Source organism: Struthio camelus, chromosome 1, assembly GCF_040807025.1.
Source record: "Struthio camelus isolate bStrCam1 chromosome 1, bStrCam1.hap1, whole genome shotgun sequence".
Classification (NCBI taxonomy): Eukaryota; Metazoa; Chordata; class Aves; order Struthioniformes; family Struthionidae; genus Struthio; species Struthio camelus.
This window is the reverse complement of record NC_090942.1, coordinates 129,402,818-129,427,091: the sequence shown is the minus strand read 5'-3', so window position 1 is coordinate 129,427,091 and position 24,274 is coordinate 129,402,818. Positions and strand designations below refer to the sequence as shown.

The following is a 24,274-nucleotide window of genomic DNA, read 5'->3' as shown; positions in this document are numbered from 1 at the left end:
CGGCCCAGCCGCGGGTGGCCCTTCAGCTGGGGGTATTCAGAGCGGGCCGGGGGGGGGCGGGAGGTCACATCGCCGTCCAGCTCGCACCTGAGGCCGTTTCAGGGCTGGGGTGGCCGTTGCCCCCAACGGCAGGAATTACCTTCCCGCCGCCCCCTCCTCCTCGAGGAGGAAAAGGGAGCCCGCCGGCCCCCGGGGCAGCTGATCCTGAGGGTAACTCGGAAAAGGGACCGGGCTGGAGACAGGGGAGGAGAGAGGGGCGGCAGAGGAATATCTCTGCTCCCCGAGCCTCCCTGGCCGGCGGCGCTGCCGCGGTCACGACGCGCCACTCCTCCCCCACCCCCAACTCGGAGCGCCCCCCTCCCCCGCACGGCCCCTAGCGGCCGCGGCGGGGAGGCGCCCGTGGCGCATGCGCAGTGTCGTCGCCTGCCTGCCCGCCCGCCCAGCGCCGGCGAGCCGCGGGCGCCGGAGAGTTTGGGGGTAGGCGGTGGGGCGGCGGCCGTGCGGGTCCGGCAGCTCTCGGCCACCTCCGCCGCTCGGGTACCATCTGCCAGCGTTTGCCCGCCTCGGGCGGGACTGGTGAGTAGTCCGGAGCAGCGCGGCCGGCGGAGTGCCCCGCCGCGGGGCTGCTGCCCCGTCCCGCGGGCGGGCGGGCGGAGGGGTGCGGCGCAGCCGGGAGGGCGGTGGCCGTAGTGAGCGGGCTGGGTTGGGGGAGCGGTGGGGCGCGGGGTGCCCCCGGTGCGGAGCGGGCGGCCGGGCTGGGGGAGGTGCCGGGCGGGCAGGCGCTGCCTCGTCACGTACCTATAGAGGCGCCTATAGATATCCGCGCTAGCGCTTTCTCTAGCTGGAATGGGGGTACCGAGGCTGTGTCCGGGGCGGGGAAGGAGCTGCCCGCAGCGGGGGGGAAGCGGGGTGCTGGCGGTCCGTGCGGGTCAGCCAGGGGCGCTTCGCGCTGCCCTTAGGTGTGGAGGGCGAGAGGGCCGGGTGTGCCTGAGGCGGGAGGGGTATCGGCGGGGAGCGGGGGATGCTGCCAGCGTTGCTTTCCGCCCTCCCTTCCCCCGCAGGGGTAGGAATTTCCTGTGAAATAACTTTCTGAAGTCCCAACTGGGCTGCGCCGGGAGGCGCCACGGGCTCGTGTGGCGCTGCCTCGCCGTGAGGGGGCGCGGCCGTTGGTACGGCCGTTGGCGCTGCGCGAGGGGTCTCGGCTGGCCCCGCCGTGCCAGCCTTGGGCTCCTCGGGCAGGGAGAAAGGGCCCTTTCATCGGCCTCCTCCGCCGGTCATCTGATGCTGGCTTGTTCGTGGGGGTGTGGTGATGGGGAGGGGAAGGGCGAGTGACATTTTAATCATGTTAAGTTTGGGATCTGGAGCTCCTTACCAGCTTCGCTGCTGCGGCTGGATGTCTGGGAGGTAAAGGTGTAATCGGTGGCTGTGTGATGGGGAGACTGCGAGGGATGAGAAAGCTCTCGCTCCGATTTAATCCTATGGGAGGTGTCCCGTTGCAAGCCCTCGTTGCCGGGCTGAAATGTCTGCTGAGGCTCGTGAAGTTGCAGGGAAAACTTCTCTCAAGGGATTTCTGCCATTTCCAGTTAAGCTAGGGAAGAAAATGATTTGGCTGTGTTTAACAAAGAAAAAAAAATCAGTGGACTTGCTCGTTTGCGGGAGGTTGATGGCTGTCTCCAAATAAGACAGTTATTATTTTCTCAAAAGTTAAGAAACAAATAAACAACATCTGCTGCCCAAGCCCCAGAAGCTCTAACCATCTATACCTTCCATATTCCTGCTAAAACTTCCTTTTGCTTTTAGCAGAATCACCCAAAGACTCCGTCTGTACGAGGCATGCAATAGCTAGGGCTGTCACTACAGCTGAAACTTTAAGCTGCTGAGTTTGGGCATGTGCACGGAAGCTAAGAGTCTGATCCTCCGGGGCTCTGATGGGCCTCTCCTAGGTCTAACACAGGCAGGAGAGCAACCTATTCATGTTCACAGGAAACGAGAGCCCGGGGTGAGGTGTGGGGGAGGGGCAAGATCCTCAATATCATCGCAGTCAAAGCTGGGATTGACTATTGCCTTGAGTGAGGGATGGAAGAGCTAGCGCTTGTTAGGCTTATTGGGAAGAAAACCTAGAAACTAACTAGGGCATTAAGGGGAAGAGACTAAAAGCAAATGAAAACTTGAGGTTCTTAAGTGTCTATTGTAATAGGTAAGTCTGAGGAGAGGACGGGAATATTTATGCAAGAGCTAGGGTTCTAGATTAAAATCAATGCCTTATATTTATCGTTACTTTCAGTTGGCACCATCACTGAAAAATAGCCTTGCTTCTTCTGCACCCTCATTGCTGGTTTCTTTTGCACCATCTTTTGCACCATCCTGTCCTTTATGCTGGCGCTGTTGTTGGTACAGCTGTAGGGTGAAGTAGATTGGAGTACCGTTCTCAAGTTCACAGTAACTTTTTTTTTTTTTAAACTTAGTTAGTTTCCATTTAACCTAAGCACAGGCATACTTATGCTGGCTTAAGAAAAGATGTGTAATAGGGCAGGGAAAGGCTTTATTTATATGTAAAAGCACTGCTTTTTATGTAAATTATATATATATTTACACATACCAGTTTAAAGAGATTGTGCAGCTGTGATGCTGGGCCTTTAGGGTCTGCAGTTGAATGGAGAGTGCCATTGATAAAGTGGTTGTGTGTGTGAGAAGTGACTTGCAGTGTGAGCAGACATACCCAGTAAAGGTGCGTTTTTCGAGAGAAGTTCTTACTGGGCCAGGGGAGTGAGATTAGAAGCCAGAGAAGAAGGGACAGGGGACTTCTATTTGAGAATGAAGTATAGAAACAGTAATAAGATAGATTTTTTTACTTACCCGTTCAGTTATCTCACTTCAACCTTGGTCTAGTCAAGAAAACTTTACTCTTAAAGAGGTTAGGATAGAGCCTGAGATTCCTGTTTATCCCCATGCTCTTGGAATTAACAAATATTTGGAAATCCTCAGGCAAAACGTGGATTATCCCTTTTTTCTGCAAGTTCATGCAAAGGATTACAGCTAACTAATGCTGCAAGATAACATATGAGCTCAAATGGCAGTGTTGCGTGGTGAAATTAGGATAACCAGCTCTGGTGATAACGGAGATAGGTCTGAGATTGGCATCACTTCTCTTTTAATAAAAGTAAATACTTGCACACAACTACAGTAACTGTACTAATATTGTCATTTCTAGAAGCAGTCACAAATGAAAAAGAACAGGATTAAGGCTTTTTATCTAACTTTAATTCACCATCCTTGTACATTTGGGTTGGAGTACATTTTTGTAGTAGTAATATATTGTTTATTCCATTAAAAATTCCTATTATTAGGAATTTTTAATTTATTATTCCTATTAGTAAATAAATGAAGTATTCTGATTTTATACTCGTTCCTTGGGCCGTGTAACCCCAAGACTTATTTCTGAACAATATTCAAATTTGCATTCAAATTCTGCTTTGAATATGGAATTATAAATTTCCTTGTATGTCTGTTGTGCTTATCACTCTAATATCTCAGTACTTGACAAATGTCAGCTTGTATTAACAAAACTTTCCCAAGACAAGGGAATACCATCCCTGTGCTCCACATGAAGAATGAAAAGTAAAACTATAGAGACTAAACTGGATATACTTAGGTTCTCTTTCTTTTTTTCCTTCCGGGTGTTGAGTTCTATGTCCTGGCTTATATTCAAAGCACAGGCCCAAATAACTTGAATTGCTGGTAGAAGCACATGCTGGCTTTGCAAGTCAAGCGCTCAAATTTGGGGGAATGCATCCCTAAAATACGAGGCATGTACTTAGTGCACACAGTTAAACTGCATTCTAAAGCAATTTATTTTGCATCATGAAGGAATTCTGTGGCAAAAGCAGGGATAGATTATGCTTCAGAACAATATTCACTTGTGCTAAGCTGTGGTGTTGTGAACCTTTTGTTTGCAGTGCTTTTTCTTCCCACGCGCCCCCCCCCCCCCTTTCCTTTCTTCTGTGACGCTCTCTAACCTCCTTTCATCCTTCCCACCCCTATGACCTCCCTCACAGGTGATAGTGATAGTAACTATTTCTGTGCCCATTTGGTGACAAGGTCACAGAATTAATCAGGTTTAAAAAAAATTATGACTGACTTCTGACCCTGAATTGTTTTCCTTACCTAGCTCTTATAAACAGCTTGTTGTGGGGAATATGACGTGACATGCAGTTGGTACCACTTACCCTAGCGAGAGTGCCAGAAAAAACAAAAACATTTTGCTACTCCACTGCCCTTTTCATTGATCCTGCTAATCTTATTTCCTTCATATCTTTCCATTTTCTCAACAAATGAGGTGTTTCGAGAGTTTTTGGTTTCATGTTCTGAGCTCCATCCTGAGCTTCCCAGCTGCTTTTTATGCAGTCTTACTCTTTCATGAATTCCCACTAACCATATTTCCAGCATACTCTCTTTCTCTGGCTTGTGTTTCTGCAGTGTCTTTTTTTGCTTCAGCTTCCAAAGACGGTCCACCTTCTTCCCCCCCCTCTTGCTCCCTCTCCCCTCTCACTTCATAAGCAAAAGTACTTGCAAATATACAGTAGAGAACAATACAGAACTGGCAAGGGAGTGGATTAAATGACCTAATGTCTAATATCTGTTCTCCTCCTGCCAGCTATTTTTGGTTGAGTTCAGATATCGGTAAATGTGTGACCTTTTAAAATCTAGTCTGACAATACCCAGCCTTTTCCTTGTTTACCTTTGTTCTGTTTGCTGACTTTTGTTAAGTAAAATTTGATATATGCTTGTAAGGTCTGAAATATGCTTAGCCCTTTCTCTCATTGATGCCAACAGCTGTTGATGGTACTGATTATCAAAGGATTTGTGCTTTGACTAAGGTAGCTAAATACCATTATTAAAATAAGTACATTTCAAAAGCAAAGCCTATCTTGAGACTGTAGATTAAAGAACTGTCTACTGACCACTTAAAATCACACCATGTTTTTGATTTACTGAGGAAACATTTGTTGAAAGCTGTTGTATACATATTTCAAGCTATGGCTCACTTCTAAGCATAGGTGATCATTATGTAAAAGATCTTTAACTTTGGATATCGGTTCAGAAGTAAACTTGTAAAAATCAGACAAGAAGCATCTTTGCACAGCCCAGCATAATGGAGTTAGCGTCTAGAGATGAGAACACTTCTTGCATGTGAGGGAGAGAGGCTGTCCTCCCACTGTCACCTTTGAGGTCTGAGATTGCCCGAATCTTAGGTATTCACATAGTGCTGTGACCACTCCACCTGCTCAGGGAAGTGTTTCTTTGGAAATATTTGAGTCGGCCTTCTCACGTTGCTTCTGAAACAGCTTATGAAGTTATCTCATGTTTTAAGATCATCCATGAAACTTACTTTCAACTTTTCAGCATCATAGTAGTCAGTCTGCTCTGATATTATTTCTCCAACAGTGATCAGATTGTGATACTACAAAATAGAGGAAAAAACATGAAAGGTGGTCTTGGAATAGCCTGTCATAGAGAAAACTTCATAATCTATTTGTTGCCTGAAACCAGAATTCTTATTTTTTTCCAGAACTCTAGGTCAGGCTGGAGTTGTTGTTGTTGTTTATACCAAGATGTTAAACCCTATTGTTATAATTCTGGAAATTCCTGTTTTGCTGAGCTCCTTGTTTTTCTGTAGTATAACAATGAATTTCATGGACCAGTTTCAAGATTCACCTTACAGTAATTCCTCCATAAATTCCTCTAATTAAACTGCCTCTTGTGTAATATCTATTAAAATTAGCCATATTTCAGTGTTAAGTAGTCAGCATTTAGAAGAATAGTTCTTTTTTGGCTGAAAGAACCAGAATTTGTTAGCTTGCTGGTGTGAAGCAGTTTGTGGAAATCCTACTAGGAAGAATCAGAAATAGTGGCATCAGACATGTAAACTTTTGCACCTGCCTGTAGCTCCAGATTTATCGGTGTGCCGTTCACTGACCTTCTGTGTATTCTTCAACTGTAATTTTGCTTTCCAAATAATTTGTTAATACTGGGAGGAGAAGCAACTTCTTGTCCATCCTTCTTTCCCTGTTTCTCATCACCATGGCTACGGGGAAGGGCTGAAAGAGGTCTCTGCAGGAGAATTACTAGCAAAATCTGCTACCTCTCTTCTGGTTATTATAGATTTTCCACTGCAGCAGCTGAAATTAACACAGTCCTTGACATTTTGATTCAGTGCTGCTCAGCAGTGCTGAGTATCACAAATGAAATAAACTTGCTGTACTATTTTGTTTGCTACTGCTGCTTATCGGAACTGTGGGCAGCAACAAAATAAAGGCATGGCTTAGTCTGGAGAACCGAGGTGTGATTTTTGCAAGCAACTTAACTGATCTAAACACATGCTGCTGCTGAAAACAGAGTTCTTCCTCTCCTTCACCTTCTTCTCCTGGTTTGCATTCTGACCACCTTCCTTATGTTGGCATTAGCACGCCTAATACTGTGCAGTCAGGTGAATGAGGGAGCTGATCTTTCTAAAGAGAAAACTGGTCAAACTAAGACAAACACACGAAAGGTTTTCTGCTGGGTGAGCTCTCTTGTCAGGCCAGCAGACCTTGGGTTGACTGAAGGGAAGGAGAAGGAACACGTGGTTGTGTGTGGCAGAAGAAGTGGGGCTATCTGCTCAGACAGCAGCTTTAGCTGGGATTGATTCAAAAGCTGGCTATGAAACTATCAGTGAGGCAGCAGTGTATCGCTGTCTTTCTCAGCTGACTTCTTGGAAAAACAGCAGTAAGTTACTCAAGGCAGGGGATACAAGCAAGTCCATCAAGAGGGACAAGGACCTCATGTATAGATCGGAGGACAAAGTCAGAAAGTGGGAAAGTGAGAGGCAAGATGAACAAACTCATCTTTTATGGCAAGCCGTTCATGACAGACTATAAGGAAGTGCCTAACTACAAAGTCATCGCATCCACAGTAGTCTCAGAAGACTCAAGTTTCGGGGTACTGACACCATGGCTGTCCTTCAGAAACTTTTGGCAACGGTTTGATCAGATTTGTGTCCAGGCTGAAGTGATCTTCACCAGAAAGAAAAAAGGTGGAGATACACCTGCTGGAGGGTAGGATGCCTGGGGAGGTTCTCCGGTGACCTCTGCAGTGTATTTCATGTGTAAACGTATACAGCGGAATTATGGAATTAAACAAAATCAGTAAACTATTTGTTTACCTTAGACTCCTCTCCTTCTCCGCATCCTCTAGCTGTTGGGATAGGTATACAGCTTCTGGGCAAGGGGACACCCTTTAAATTCTCCATGCACAAATGTTAGACATGCAGATGCTGCAGAAGACTTTTCACTTGTGAATTAAGCTTCAAGAATTAGCTTTAATTACTTAAGACAAAAGCACACATTGAGTTAAAATGTATCTTCAAATATAGTTAATTTTGTGCATTAATTTGGCACTTCAGTGCTTAAGTGACTTCAATATATGTAAATTTTTTTCTGGCCTTAAATCTTTCAAAACTCATTTTTGAAGCCAAAAATCTTGCTGAATGGTGTTTGTCATATGCTTTTTTTTTTTGTACTTTCTACTCGCAGATAAATGAGTATTATCCTGAAGCACTCCTTAAGGGAGACAAGAGGGTCAATAGAATTGCTCTTTTAGTTTTGGGAGCTGCTCTTAACAATGTTTTCGTAGTACTGGAGAATGTGGAAAACTGTAAGTATACCCTGATATAGGGAACAGGTGAATGGTGGAACTCCTGAATCTAGTATACCCTGATATAGGGAACAGGTGAATGGTGGAACTCCTGAATCTTTGTTTTCTATGGATTCATACTGTATGATTGATCAATTATAAGCTGTTTATGACACTCAAAATGCCTCCATGCTCTACACTAGACTGCTTTTCTTTTTTTCTTTTTTATTTTTGGAAAACTTCTGTGTATTTAACTTTGGTTTTCTACTATTCCGTCCTAGTTGTTTGAAAAGTAACAGTGACCAAAATTATTGGGCTAGAGGGCATGGGGAAACCCTAGGTGGACAAAAAGTCCTTTTGCTAAAGGAAAACAACCTCAAAATAGTAAAACTGTGTTAGTACCCTTTAAAAAGAAATCCTGTTGCGTTATTCTGTTTTTGCCTTTCTAGTAATTCAGACAGGTAGAGTTGTCCTGCTTAAAAATAGCTGCTTGATTTCAGTGTTATTAAAAACAGATATAATCTATGCTATTGAGACTTAAAGATAATCCTAAGAAAATAGTCTGAAGGAGGGATGCAAAATTAGTTACTTGATAGACTGATTTCTGTGGCAAATACAGTCTAGGAAGTTTTCTACTACCTTTCTACGGCAGTCTTTGAGAGTGATGCAGGGAGAGGAGGAAAGGGAGATCTGTGGGATAGTTCAGAGTTGTAGTGCAGGGCACAGAACTGCATCAGCGCAAGTCAGGGCAGTGATCTTCAGTAAAGGGTGGGCAGGAGCAGTGGGAAGGTAGGAGAAAATTCTTTACTCTGCTTCAAGGCTGAAGCCAACACATCATGTTACCATGTTTTTATTATTCTCCAAAAATGTAAATCAGTTGAGTACTTTGCGGGTTTGTTCAAATGCTACTGAGAACAAATTATGTATAATGCAATAAAAAAGCCAGTCCTGATATGTGCATTACGTCATTTATATGGACATTCAAGTTATGCAGGTATGAAGGGAAAATAAGATGTTGCAGGAGAAGGAAATAGCAGTATTAAATTTTAAGTTTTTATCTGGTTTGTAGGGCTGTTCAGTCTTCTGTGTCATTTGAGAGTATGGCTGCAGCCGTTTTGTGGGTTCTAACATTGCATACATTTGTGTGCTGTCTTTATGCAGGTCCCCAATGTGACAGAAGACTTTATAAAGATCTGCAAAGGAGTTGTGCCTCATTATCTGTTTTCTCTAGTTACCATGTAATTGGATAAGATGAAATATATATAGGAAGTATGAAATATAGCTTTTATATTACTATTCTGTCCACTTCTATGCAATTTGATTTTGGCAGATTGGAAAATCCTATTAAAAACATGCTCTGAAATGCTATCATATATCACATAATATTGTTATTAATAGACTTTGCTCAGGAACTGTTTCTTGGTCTTTTTCTCTAATTCTGAAACCCTAAACAAAATACACCTTGCCTTTACATATCACTTTGCTTCAGGGGAAAACAGGCAAAGTGGAAACTTGTATTAAAATGTGCTGACAGCACACAAATATTCAGAAGAGAAAGCTTTGTTTGCACATTCTCTAGGTTAGGATAACACTTCAGAAAGAAATTACTTTTTATTGGTTCCTGGGTAGGAGTAAGAGGGAGAGATAAGACACTGACCTACCAAGCAAGTGGTGATTGTAATTTCTGTACAGGGCAGAATATTTTGCTCACTTTTTTCCTCATCACAAAAAAAGCAAAATAAAAGTTACTAAGTATAGGGTTAACTTTGTCATATGCAGAACAAAACTGCCAACATGAACTTCTACAGGCTTCTTTTGACCATAAAAATGCACATTCTGGGATCTAGAATCTTTTTAAATAAATATATATATATAGCTACTTCAAAATCCTCATAATTTAGACGTAAGGAGCAATATCTAACTTTTATTAATTTAACTTTCACAACGCTGTGACAATTTCAAGAAAAAAGTTCAGCAAGTTGAGGACAATCTTTTTCAAATGTACAGAATTGTCAGATCTTGGTTTTGGGGGATTTTTGAGGGGGGGGTTGCTTCCCCCCGCCCCATCTGTGATGAGCAGGTTTATCGAAAGGTTGAATAATTAATACAGGATACAGACTGGTACAGTTGAATGCTAATTTTTACAGCTGGTTTGTATTACTGGAAAATCTCTGAAGGTATGGTCTGTGATATTTGAGTGGTGACTTTGCTTATTGAGATATAGTGGAGAAGAGGTACCTAACAGTTGCGAAGTATGAAAAAATGGGTACATTTTTGGCCTTGATCTTGTGACCTTTTCTGCATAGGCATACACTATACCTGCAATGAAATGATATTGTTGTTAATGGACTTTGCTCAGAGACTGTTTCTTGGTCCTTCTCTCTGATTCTGATTTCAGACAAAATATAGCTTGCCTTTACATCCACAGGGCAGGCAATGCTGATCAAATATCGAGTGACAACAGACCAGAACTTTGCTCTTAACAACACCTCTTTGTCTTTTGATGCTAGTAGCTTTATTTTGGCCTTAAAAATCTGTTCAGGTATCAGTTTGAACAAAAGAAGGAAGAAAAGAGAACTTTCTCTTGCTTGGAGAGATATAATATGAAGTAAAAGTGGTACTCAATCTTATTTTCTCCTTCTGACCCCTAAATGCTTTGAAGGCTCAGACGTTACCATTATAACCTTCTTTTTTCTTCTCATCCTGAATTTTTTGCCATGTGTCAGTTTTGGGGGCTAGGGGCCCAGAGCCTGATATAGTAGGGAGATTGTAGATAGTGAAAAGGATCCATCAAAGAAACCACTCACCATCAACCTGCTTTATATTATGTGTTTCTATTTATTTTGCTGGTGCTAATCCAGTCATAAACCATTCTGGAGATGAACTGAGACTAGTTACTCATTCCATACTGAGCACTAGGCTGATTCCTTCCTTTCATAGCCAGATAGTAATCAATAAAATGTATATATGGTGCCTCTTTTGTGTATATAATAACACATATTTCTCTGAAAAACCCTATAATATTAAAATGTGAAGGTTAAGTGGCTCTTGGGTGAAATGTATGGTTGAAACACCTGGGAAATTATGCCTGGCCATAAACTGTAAAAGATCATAAACTAGGTATTACTAACTTACGGATCATCGGGAGCTAAATGATTAGCTGTTGTAGCATACTGAAGAACATAGGTAAGAACTGCTGTACTGGATCAAACAAAAGGTCAGTTCCAGCCTTGTGTTGTGCCAGTGGCTGGCAGGAGATGCTGTGGAAAGAACTTAGGAACAGATCATAGACAGAACATGCCTTCGCCTTCTATGTTCTTGAGGTATCAGTTGCTCAGAAGTTTCCTGGGCCAGAGGATATATCTGGACAATTGTGTGTTACAGTAACTAGTGAATTTCTCCTCTGTTAATAATCTCCTTTCTTTGTTAAACCCATTTATACTTTTCTCCTTGACAGCATCTTATGGCAACAAGTTCCATAATATAATTGTGCACTATGTGAAAATTCAGGTCCTTTGACTTATTTAAATCTGTTAGCCTTTGCCATTGAGTGCCCTCCTGTTTCTCATATTGTGAGAACATAATGGATAGCTGTAATGTATTTACCTTCTCTATCATGGTCCCAAGTGTATAGCCAAGAGGCCAGCCTATGCTGACAAACTGTGCGTGTTAAAATTAGGTCAGCTGAAACGTCTTCCTTCTCTAAACTGGGTAGTTTGTTGTATAGTAATTATTTAAACATAAAAGTTTTTTTCTTAAAAAAAGGCAAAAAAAAAAAAACAAAAAAAGCAGCATGTAATTTTTCATCCAGATACATTCCACTGCCCACCAGATACATTCAGTTCCCAACAAGCAGCCCTCTCTTCTAGTTATGTTCCTCAGTTTCTTGTCTGTAAGGCAGCAGTAGGTGGTCTAAACTGCAAGACGAGAGTTGGTTTGTTCTTGATTAATTTACAAAATGCATACAAACATTTTGATTGTATGAAAAACAAGAACATAGAGAAGGGAAATAAGAAAATAAATGCACATTCAAAGCATCTTCTAATTTGGGGAGATTTTGAATAAAAACATTTTAAAAAGGAAACGATGTCTAAACCAATTCTGATATAGTTAATGAGTTTCTTTGTTTGAAAAGAGCTAGCAGTTCCATTGATTATTTCATCTCTCTAATAAAAAAGAAAAAGGCAGAAGGATTGTATGACAGCTATTCAATAAGTAGCTGTCAATTTAATAGTATAAAATATGAATTTATCAATATATTATTTAAAACTTCAGCCACCTGTAACACAAAGATCATAATTTAGTTTCCCTGGCTGCTTATATATTGACTTTGTATATTATTTAATTGTCTTAGAAGCTGGTAATGAATATTGAAAAGGAAGTTATTGAAAATATGATAACGGTGATCACAAACTTGATTTAAATTTTGTCATCTGTAATTACAAGTTTCCACTGTTTGGGATTTTTTTCATTATTATTTTTATTCTGAGAAAAGGGGAACGAAGGTATTTTTAGTTTTTGATTGGTGGTCTCCTGGTTTCCACATGTCTCTTTCTTCCAATCTTTCTGAGGGAACGCTCTTGCCTTTCTTTCTCTGGTATTGTATTCTAATTCTTAAATTGAAGCCTATTGTATCCTATGTATTAACAGTGCTACTTTTTTCTTTTAATTAGTCTTAAGTGTGTTCAGTATCACTGCAGCTGAATTTGACTAGAGTTCAATGGATTGAATAGATAGAATTCTTAAAACCAAAGCATTAATTTGCACAGTGCGAACACAGGCTTCGGAGATAAGAGACAAACGCATAGGCAGTTTCAAAAGTCTATTTTACTGTATGGTTCAGGGCAGAGGCTTTTTTTTCCCGATGCATTTCCACATGACGCTCCTAGCAGGTTCTGTTTGGGAAGCTAGTTGGGAGGAATACCTCCCAGCAATTTTGTGCTTGAAGGAGAGTCTCGTGTTATCTCTATTCTCACCAACTTGTTTATCAGAGTAGTTGGGTAGTTTGACAAGGAGTTTTGCCCAACATTTGCTGTTGTCCCATAACAACCTTTGATTCTTTGCTGAGGAATAGTTTATCTGGAGCTTTTTTCTTTACTGCTTCTCACTACTGAGTGTAGTCATGCAGTACACATTAGGTTCATCTGCAGTAGCATTTTAGGTCAGATTAGGACTGAGCTTTGGAAGCAAAACTCCCAGTTGTCACCATAATGTAAAGTAATTTTAAAGCACTGGAACTGAATTTCTTTTGGATGAAAGTAAACTAGAAGGCATGCTCCAAGAATATACCTCATGCAGTCCAACTGCCACACAGTGCTAGAGCTAGTCTAAAGTAAAATTCTCAAAATGTATATAGTGTGAACGTTGAGTCCTCAGCACCAACTGTTTTGTTCTTGGGATCTGCTCCTATTGCTCTGCATTCCTTGCTGATGTAGGTACAGTCATTGATAAATATACAGCACTTACAAGTTATTAATCAGGACCACTGTACTTGCTTCATATAAGAGTCCTACTACTTGAAACTAAGTTACAATAGATAATATCAAACCAGCTGACAATTTGAGTTTGAATTGGAAGCTGTCACTTAAAACAGTAATTAGGTCAGTGAGTACCAGAACTATAATGAAACTGTTCTCCTGTCTCTGTTACCTTTTCCCTTTCCTACTGTAATAATCCCAGTTCTCCTCCTTCCTCTGTAAAATGCTCACCCTTGTGACACAGTCACTAACCCAGATCAGTACAATATTGTCAGACACCTCACATGTACTCACTACTCTCTTCCTTGTTGTCGTCTTTCCAACTTTTTTGACCCAGCGGCTGTATAGGCATGGCTAGTCTGGAGCAAAGGGTATGCTTGCTGACCACCTACCTTCTGCCAGTGAAAACAGATAGTGGCTCACAGCTGCCAAAGTCACTATCCATCCTGAGATACTGCTGCAAATGGTAAACCCCATCAGTGAAAGCATTGAGTGTTCTGTGTTCTGCTTGGTCATTGATTTTTTTTTTTTAATTATATTTTTTTCATGCCAAACTTATGCTAGCATAGAAGTAGAAATCTCCAAGTTAGAGTTGTACTGGAGGAAACAGGAAGGAGAATGGGTAGGTAACACAGTATCATTGATTTGGTTTCGTTACAAAATCAGGATAAAAACACATACTACTGAAACCTCCTGAGACTTTTATTTAATTGTGCACCATTCCAACTTGAAAAAGAAGCAGAGGAATTGGTTGTTGTTATGTCAACACTTAAATGGGTTATCAAGTTAAGAAATACTCTGAATCTGAATCCTCAGAGCATAATGATCGTGTCCAACCTAAAGCAACTTCTTTTGACAATAGCCTACGGAAAATTAAGGTGTCTGGAATGCAGTTATATAGATTGCTCAGAAAGGCACAGTCTCCTGAACAGTTGTGTAGTTCTGGTTTCAATATTGGTAGTTACGTGTTTGATTATTTTTCCCAAGAACTGCCCCAGATGGTTCCCATGTACTTTAAAACAATTAAACTGAAATGCTCCCTTGCCAAAGGGAGAACATACTTCTCCACTCAAATGTCCTGCCCGCCAAACTGTGTGTACTGGGAGCTTGTTCTTGTCTGGTTTTGAAGGGGAGGGGAGGGAAGAGATGATGTATTTAGCTTATAGCAACTTCCCCCTTGACCTGGATGAGCCAGAGAGTAGCCAGAGAATAATCAGCTAGAAGATTGTCACAGCTTTAAAACAACAAAAACCACCAACTAAAGAACAGGTAATAAAGTTACAGCAGAAGCTTAGACTACAGTCTCCGCCAGCTGAAGTGTTATCTGGTGGCAGTCATGAGGAGCCTTCTGTCTTTAACAAAATGACATTTGAGAGTTGTATATTTCCAAGCCTCCTGTTCTCCTTAAGATCCCATAAAGCATGGCTAGTTCCCTAGTGTGTCTGTGATTCTGAAAATTAGCAACGATGTCCCTTGTTAGTTGTACTGCAGAATGGCACAAGCCATTTCTCCTGTCCTGCCTGGGTACTGGAATGTATGCTCCTCCCCTGTTGTGAAAGGGAGCATGATGGTATTACAGTGTTCAAACTTCCTGTTAAACCTAGCAAATGAGAAATCAAGTGAGAGTCAATACTGCTGCTTCTCTTTACATTATCCTTATTTTTCATTTTCTTTGTAATCCCTTCCCTTAAGGATAAACTTTATTCTCTAGGTTGTGTGCCTCTAGAACACATGATGGCCAGTGAGTAAGAATAATGAAGGCAATTTGGACATGCATACCCTCTACCAGGCCCTCTGTCCTTCAACGGTACCTGCTGTAGAGAAGTTTCCATTAAAATTATGGTGAGAAAATGTAGGTAGAAGGGGTGTATCTGCTAACAGATGGAATAAGATTACTCTAACAAAGGCAATGAAATCTTGCAGAAACATTATCTTGAGGGAACAAGAGTATACTTTTCATGCTGAAACTAGCTTGCTATCCTATATAAGAGATGCACAGCAGTGCTAGAGTATAAACAGCTTGGAAAGTAAGTGTGTAAAAAATATTCTATGCTGTGTGTTTATAGAGAGTGTACACAAGATGTGGGTTCTTTCAGTACTGAGGGGGAAAAAATACTCAGTTGTGGGGGAAAAAAAAATAGACATCTGGGTATGTTACTTCAATATTACTTTCATTAATCTAACTTTGCTTCATGCAAAATGTTCCTCATCAGTAGGATGCTACAGCCTTTTGAGGGTGAGCAGTGTACTGGTGGTGATCAGAAGGGGGGCCTTGGTGTGTCTCCCTTGCTGTCTTGTAGGCAGTTTAGAACTCATTGGGTCGTGTTTCCTGCTAGAGGTGGATGATTGATTCTGAGTGTGGGTTTTTCTTTTTTTCCCATTATATTGACAGTTAAGCAGGTGTTCAGAAAACATTACCTGTTGAAGAGCTGCAAGCTGAATATACCTGACTAGCTATTGAACAGGGAATTTGACATACACCTTGGCTTTAGGACAGTCTGTGCTATCCACTGTATTGTTTGTTGCTTCTTCTACAAGCAAATCTAAGATGATATATAACATACTCCTGGGGGGTACTATGTAAAGAATAGCTGAGAGAGGATTTCCTGAAACAAAAAGTATCAGTGTTATTAGTAAAATGCTGCTTTTTGGCTTTTATTGTTACATTTGTGTATAAGTATGAAAAACATTGCTTTAGACCCCACAGGATTATCCTAGCCTTCAGTATGGTTCTTGACCGCTAAAGTTGGAAACTCAAAATAAATAGCTGGGTGAAGGAGTAAATGAGTTGGTAAAAGGTTAAGATGTTTCTGTAATGTTGTCAGCCTTTTTTAGTTTTATTAGTCGGTTTATGAAGGAAAAAAAGGTGTATGTAATTAGCTCGCTTCAGTTCTTTCTTCCAAATGAACTTTGAACAATGGTCAACTTGAACCAAGACTGACAGAGATAGTGGACTGAGATATAATTAAGCTCCTTCCCATTTTGGGGGATGGGACAGTTGAATAGAGGCCCAAGACCCCAGTAGTTCCTCTGCAAAGGGAGAAAGCCTGTACTGTGAGCTTTGTTTTCTGTTTTGTCCATCTAGTGGCTGGGCAGTCATTGCCTGCATGTCCTGAACCAGCCTCTTGACCAGCTAGTATTCAGGTGTTGTATCTATGCTATGACATGCTAGGGAACTAGCTATGCTTTGTGGGATCTTAAGGAGAACAGGAGACTTAGAAATGGAGAAAATTGGAGATAGTACAGAGGAGGGAGGGAGGGCAGGGAGTGTAAAGAGGTAAGATACAAATCTGTAGGAAACTGGACCTAATTAGAGTCTTACAGCAGGTATTTAGACAGCCCAGGAACTAATGTAGATTGTTGAATGAAAGTTTCTGCACCACAGTCACTGGAAAGGTGTGTTTGGTATTTGCTGGAGAAGGGTGCACTGGTGACTTTTGTAATGAAGGAATTGGGAGGAGAAATTTAATTTGTATTTCGCTGCCAATTCAATATATCTGTATTTTATCAGACTACTCATTTGTAATGTATTTGCATCAGTCTCCACTGAAGAAAATAAAAAGTGGGTGTTTTTTTTTCTTCTGAGTGTTTTTTTCCCCCCCTCTTCTCCTCTACATGTTCCTCCAATTCTTCAGTCTTCTGTCTGTGTAAATATACTGGTCTTCATTCCCCCAAGTTCATGACATTCCAAGCTCCTAGTGCCAAGTATGAAAGAGGCTCACGCCTAGACAGTGTTCTGCTCTGTTCCTGGTGGAGCACTACAGTTAGTAGGGTTGGGTGATGTTACCCTGGTTGTTTCCTCTTAAGTTCCCCGTAGGCAGAGTGCTCTAGTTATGACACCATGAGCATGGGTGGGGATATGCCTGTTTTTAAATGTTACATTGAAAACCACATCAAAGTTATTTGTTGTAAGTGTGAAGTGTTAAAGGCTAGCTGAAGTGTAATGCAGAAAAAAGTTCCTCTTAGGGGACATTTGGCAAGATGCAATATATTATTGTGAGTCAGGTGAGAGTGGGGGAGGTCTCATGGGTCATACTTCATCTTCCTTGAGGGGCTGTTGCAAAGCAGCTGCCTGAAACCAGAGGGTAATAAATGGCATAAGAAACTCATGATATAACACGTGAAGAGAGTAGTTACACCAGAGACTACAATATTTTTTGATCTGTTCCTTATCAAAAGCTTGTCAATTCCTTCCGCAGTTCAAGTATTTGGGTCGTAAAAATTGGACTACCCAAAATGTCATGCTAATAGTTTTATTCAAGAAGCAAGCGGAAAAGATAGTTTTGTCCTGGCTTAGGATAGTCTACTAAGAAAAACTCAGGCTAATAAAAGAGCTTATATGTTGTATCTGAATAATTTTTGTAAGCCTTCTGCTTCTGTTCTGCTTTTAATACTTAATATGCTGAGCACTGTGGTGATGAGATTTAAGAGTGCTTTAATCTTCACTATTTATTAGTATTTATTTATCTTTATGCAGGTTTGATGAACTTGCCTTAAAATCAGTTCACTCTGCCAACCAGCATTTCTTCTAGTCTTAATGCTACAATTTTGTTAATAGACAGGGATGTCTTTATGTAATGGATGTGAATGGATGTCTCCATTCACTTCAGTGGCATTTCTTACAGCTCCTGCAGTCTGTTCTTGCATGACAAGTTATTGTTGGAAGGGACATGCTGGAAGTTTAACTTTCCCTCTTTGTTGTTTATGGCAGCTATGGCCGATTAGCTTTTGTGCATACTTACAGACTTTTCTGTAAGAAAGTGGTGCTTATCTTGCGTGAATAAGCTGAAATAGCTGTAGAAAATGATAGACCAAGTACAAGGAAGGTGTTGGGGGAAAGAAAAAAGTAACCCAATTTCTTGTGCTTTCCTTCAAAAAAGACCAGTCTCACAAGGCAGAGCATGCTTATTTTAGTCCTCTTGCAGTATATATGTTTGTTAAAGGAGGGACAGAAGGACTTCTAAAGCCTTCCCCCTGAAAACTGCTAGCTCATAAAATGAAGGTTCAGGTAGCTCCCTTGTCACAGTGCTTCTGTCAGGGTCAGACAAGGAGGAAGAGCCATGCATCTGGTTGCTACTGAAGATTGTTAGGTTAAGAGGAGTGGATTTCAGAGCTAACATCTTGCGCAAGATGAGAGAGAACCAATAGGACTGACATATTTTGGAATAAAAATAAGTAACTTTTCAGACTGATTTTGATAAGGTATAAACGAAAACTTATATGCCAGGACCACCAGGCCATCCTTGAGTAAGCCACATCAATGACAAATACATACATTGCCTAGATCAGATTTCCTTCTGATCTGAAGTTTCCACGTTGTTTAAAAACAGACAAGCCAAGCCTCCTCATTTTAAATCAATGAAAAAATGCACTAGGCCTGCAGTACAGTATAAATTTCTCAGCCAGTATAAATAAGGAAACTTAGACCTGGTCTTCATTTGGATTTCTATATCGATATATGCATTTTGATTAGCAATCATAATTCTTTCCTATTTAAAAAAAAAAACTAGTATGAGCTCTATTGTTAATGTAGTTATCCTCACGTAAAGATATCTTGCAGCATTCTTCCCCTCCTGAATAGCTGAATACAGCTGTACTCAAACTACATTTATACTGCAATAACTGCATGACCTCTGTTATGTAGTTTTTTGTGGGCTTTATTCTAGTATATTGAGCTAAACTATAGAATGATGTCTGCATCGAAGATAAAATTTGGTATGTATTTTCAAAAAGAGAATGAGGATGTTGGTATGGTATGATATGCTGATGTATAGCCAGGTCTCTGAAGTAGAGCTAATGCTAACCTTTAGGAGTTGGCAATTTATTAATAAAACTTTTAACCTCATGTGGTGATCTAACCACTTGGTGAGGCAGCTGCACCTTTCTGTTTCTTTGAAAGCTTTTATTTCATTAAGTTTTCTCAAATTAATGAAGACTTCAGGAAACCTAAAATGGTCCCTCAGCAGTCTAATCTCTACCCTTGCCTCTAGCCTGTGATAACCTTTCCTCCCCCACAACTCTTACTGCCTTCAGGTGTGGTTCTTCTTGGCCTTCTGCCTGGTTGGGGCAATGAGCTTTGTTCCAGGTCCTTTCTTGATTGAGAGCATCTCTTCTCTGCTCATCTTCCAAAATGAGATATAAAATACATGTAGGTTCTTGTAGGCTGGGGTGCTCACATGTATTGCAAATTCCTTTGCCAAATCACATGTCTTGTTCTGCCCTTGAACTTCAGGCAGGCATCCTGTTTTAATCACCAGCAGACGCTGAATCAATTTGCATGTGTTTATTCTGATTTTGAAAATCCAATCCATAGCTAAAGGTAACATGTTAACGTGGTATTCTCTGCAGAGTGAATTATGTGCCTTGGCATAAGTATATGTGCCTTGGTATCAGTAATTATAGTGGAGAGTATAATTAATACCTTTCATGTTAGATTCGGTAAAGCAGAGGTTACAGATTAGTTGAAAATAATAAGCACATTCTATTTCATGTCAATATTTTTGCATGTTCTAAATAAGGAAAGCTTTAAAAAAAAAAGCATAAAGCTTTCACCATTTCACAAGAGTTATGCTCTGCTAGATATTCTTTCTATACTGCTGAAGTTCGTTCACATGTACATTTCAAAAGAGGGGTTAATCTCGACGACAGGGTATTGCAGCATGTATTTTTATATTATGCAAATCAAGAGAAACTTTTCCCTCTGTATCATAATTCACAAACTCAACAGAACTTTCTCTTTTGTTAGCAGGCTTGGTATTTGCAAGTTCCCTGCCTTGACAGTAATCATCATGGACAGTGGTAAGTTTGTTAACTTAGTGATGAATGCACATGCATTATTCCCCATGGAAGTCAATATTAACACACCTGCAGAATGTCCTCCCTCCAAAATCTCAGTCAGTTCATGCCAAAAATATCCTTTTCTAATGAAGTTTTTTTGTGGTATGTGTGATGTAGAGTTTTGCTCACGTGAAACTGAATTGGAATTGAAATTGTGCTGTTTTTCTGACATAGGTACTATACCCAGACTATAAGAATAAACTCCATAAACTTATTCATGGACCTTTGAAAATTGGCTTAAAAATAGAGAGTGTAGGGGTGAATTTGCAGCCTTGCATACTATAGTTTAGTTTAATTGTTCCTAAACTTACCTAAGTAACTCCAGGATCTCAGAGCACAATTCACTTTTGAAACCTTAAATGTAAATGCTCAGAAGACACTTCGCTTTTCTTCCCTATGCAGACTGAATAGTTTAATCAAGATAATCTGCAGAAAGATTCAAATTTACCAGTAGCTGTAGCTTCTAATTAAAAATGAAATGTTTATTTCTAGTATTTAGTGGTGGTTTTAGTGTACTTGATAAGGAGACAGGGAAGGGGAGGCTAAATAATGTTCTCATTGGAGCTTTTACGAGAAACTTGGTGCCCAGAATGCCTTGGGCTTTGCTTCTGCAATGCTGAGGAAAACCAAGAGGCTTTTTCCACACCGCTGCTTCCTGTTCCTTCTGTCACTAAAGACCTGAAGCCTGTTTTCCTTGGCTGTGACAGCATCAATTGACAGGGCTCAGATATATTTATCTACTCTGGTGATATACTTATGTCCTTGCCTATATCTTTTGAAGATGTTAAGGGAAGAATAAGTAAAAGAGGGCTACAGCAAGCTAAATCCTTCTGCAGGTACTTGAGCTATTTGATGGTATTGCTTGCATTTGGGTGCTGGAGTGGCAATACTGGAAAAAGAAGTGTGCTTTATTAGTAACTTTTGTTATGGAGTATGGAATGCTTTTTTTTTTTTTCTTTTAATATTTTCTGACTTTATTGATCTGAAGACTCACTTCCTTTTTCTGGTCTTCATTCACTTCAGCATTAAAGAATGCTTGGAGATTTAGCAGACTTAGCAGGGAGTGGTAAGTCTGAGCCATATCTTGTAAGAGATGAGTACAGATGTCCAGAGCTCATCAAGAACTGTAATTTCCTTTTAATAGGAAGTTTTATTTTAGGTTCTGTCAGTAATTTGAAATGGTGACTTGGTGAAATGATGTATTCACTATATGAATTCACTATATTCATAAATACACTGTAGTGACAGGAGGTTAAGAAACTGCTTTTACTAAAAAGAGTAATTTGATAATCTGGAAAATAATTTAGACCTGATATTCAGTATGAGTCAATGTCAGATGCCTGCCTCACTCCTTGTGAGCAGTCTGCCTTATTGCCTGTAGTGCTTGTGTAAATGCTATGAATATTACTGCTTCGGCTAAGTTTTTGATGCAAAATCTTGTAGGCTGTACAGGAGATAAAAGTAACTATTTAAGTGTAGGATGAAATTAGACATGCATTCAACCTTACAACTCCTAGAGGAAGACAAGCTCAGTACCACACATGAAGTTATGCTTTTTAAAAACTTCTTAGGAGGTTTTGAGGTAGGTGGAGTATAAAGCAAAATGTGCCCTCTGTATTTTCATAATTTACAAATGCAAATTTAGTGACTTTTTTGTTTGTTTCAGATTGAATAGATTGTGTGCAATCATAACAGTAAACAAGTTTCCCTGGGAATGTACAATAAATTGAGCTGACTGTATTATACCCTTTAATAATAGTAAGTCATAACTAAGACTTTGAAATGGTGTTTTTGTAGCTTTCTGATGCATTCAGAACTCTCTAAAATATAAGTATTACTTGCACACAGAGAGCACTGTGTTTGATATGTTTGAAGAAATAAATGTGTTCCAATGCATCAGATTTTGTAGTTGTAAATCTTCATCTATATTCTACCAAAAAAAAGGGGGGGGGGGGGGGGGGGGGCGCGGCAGGGAGATTTGAAGTTACTTATTTTTGTGGCTATTCTACATAACACCAAAACCATACCTTTGGTTTTTCCTTATTTGCTAGGTATCTCCTTTACAAATTTAGTAATTAGGTTTAGTTTTGCTTTACTTTACTCTTGCCATGTGCAATTTTTCCCTGATCATTTTGAGCTCCACAGTAACAGCTGTAGTGAATTCAGCCACACTGTAGCCTGGCTAGGTGGGCATCCAACACAGGGAGGTTTTTTATATGCTTCAGTGCAATTACAACTGAATGTCTACACTATGGTGGTGATGGAATACTAAGAAGTTAAAGTGGTTTCTGCAGTATGGTTCCATTATCTCTTTTTAGGTAATTCGTCAGGCAATGACTGATTCTCATTAAATCAATATCTTTTCGATCAGTACCTCCATCAAGATTGCTTCGATAAGTGTGTGGTGTGTTGTTTGTGCTTCCCTGCTACATTTGTATTGATTTCTGAATAAGAATGTAAAGCCATTAGGAGTCTGCGGAGCATTAAAAGTGCCAAATCGAAACAAATATATGAGCAATTTTGCTTCATTTTTTTACAGTCTTGCAGGGTCAAAAGCAATTCCTGATCTGGACTAATCACAAGATTTATCAGATCCCTTTAGAATGAGTATACTGTGCAGTTTATTTGTTTCATTGAGCCTTTTTGTCTCTGATGTGTGGGCTTCTATACTGCAGCTTGAGAGACCCTTTCTGAATATGAATTGCAAAATAAAAAGTGTGTGTGTGTGTGTGTGTTTTTTTTAAGATAGTCAAATATTGGCCATACTCAAATATTAAATTATTTTAATGTTTTGCTTTTCTTCAACATCTTTTGAAGCAGAGGTGTATGCTTAGCTCTTCTTGGAATACTAAAGTGTTACCTAGAAACTTATCCTAATGTGTAGGAAACGCAATATTGTATGACATTCCAGCTTTTAAACCTTCATTCTCAGTTTGCTTCTTTGGTAAATTGGAAACTGCATGCAGAAACAAAGATTTATGTATTGCTTCTGAGGGCTAGCAGTTTTCAGTTATGGTATTTTTTGCTGCCTGTGTTTTCCTCTTCAGTCCTTTTTACCTCTGTACACAATCGAAAATTATGGTAGTTGCTTCCATTGCTTTTTTCAGGGATGGGTTCCATCTGTGAAATGAGAGTCCTTAGGTCTCATCTGCTGAGGGAAGGGAAACTGTTGATTTACAGTGCGTTATCTACTCTTCAGTGACTCCACGTATGGACGCTCCTAAGAGCGTCTGTTCTATAGTTTGTTCCGCTTCAGGAATGCGCACAGGAGGAGTTGGTGAGAAGATGGTAGAGCACTGGAAGTTCATCCCTTTACATGATTGCGCGCTGGCTTCCTGATGTGGGCAAATTCTTAATCACACCACGTTTAGGTGATCGCTCAGGCGTGTTGGAAGCCAGTTTTTCAGACCTTTGCTTAGAGGGGAGTCAGGAGAATTGTGTGGGGAATTGAAAGACGCTATCTGTCTTTTTTCGGAAGAGATTTTTGAATGTTACTTTATACTTCATTTAGTCAGTGAACTCGCACAGTGGGATGTGCCCATGTACTCACTTGTGCTGAGGAAACCAAAATTGCAGTAAGCGCAGCTGTAGAGTTGTATGCACTGAATTTCTGTCAGCATGATGAATAGTGTAATCTATGTGGCGCATGTATGCCTCTGGTAATTGTTTGTATAAAAGTGGTCTGTTCTGCATGTAGCAGGTTATTTTGTAAATATTTGGCTCTCACACAACTTTGTACCAGAATCATGTATTCAACTGAAAACCTAAGAATGATTGATTGGTGTTGTTGAGTTTAATCTTCAAGTATTTAATCCTTTGCAAAAGGAAGATGATGAAGTTTAATGATTTAGAAAGTAAGTACACAACAGATACTGAGCAAACTGAAATTTATGTAAAATAGATCAGTAGATCAGCCTCATTATGATAGTAGCCTCCTTGCTGAAAAATGTCACCATGCCTAACCTGTAAGAAAGCAAAATAATATAGTGATCATCTTTATAGACTTACTGCCTTCCTTTTTTTAATATTTAAAGTATGATTATTTAAGAAAAAAACACAACAAACTTTAATTCGCATAAAATCATAGATAAATCGTTTCAAATCAGTATAACAAAGTCATTCTCTGTTGCTCTGCAGACAGTGAGAGTTTGTCTTCGTGGTGTGGTGGAGGTTCCCAAGCCAGCTCTGAATGAAGCGATGCAGAGATGGTAGCACAGCTCAGGAAAGCAGTATAACTATGTGCATATGGCAGTGCATTGAACTAGTTAGCCCCAATTGTATGCAGTCGC

General features: G+C 40.4%; 1 protein-coding gene and 1 long non-coding RNA gene across 3 annotated transcripts in view; one reads left to right on the top strand and one right to left on the bottom strand.

Annotated features, from left to right (window-relative positions):
* The first annotated feature begins 389 nt into the window (after positions 1-389).
* Positions 390-24,274, top strand: part of PRRG1 (proline rich and Gla domain 1) — a 39,762-nt gene continuing 15,877 nt past the window's right edge. Inside the window, exons 1-2 of one of the 2 annotated variants that reach the window (XM_068916911.1) lie at positions 390-576; positions 19,897-19,946. In XM_068916911.1, coding sequence (XP_068773012.1) covers positions 19,937-19,946 — 10 coding nt within the window. In that variant the 5' untranslated portion in view covers positions 390-576; positions 19,897-19,936. Of the gene's footprint in view, positions 577-19,893; positions 19,947-24,274 lie in introns of both variants that reach the window. The other variant, XM_068916902.1, reaches the window with a different exon arrangement.
* LOC138061925 (uncharacterized) overlaps positions 22,247-24,274 on the bottom strand; it is a 58,828-nt gene continuing 56,800 nt past the window's right edge. Inside the window, exon 5 of the long non-coding RNA XR_011135926.1 lies at positions 22,247-23,948. This is a non-coding gene — a long non-coding RNA (uncharacterized lncRNA). The remainder of the gene's footprint in view (positions 23,949-24,274) is intronic.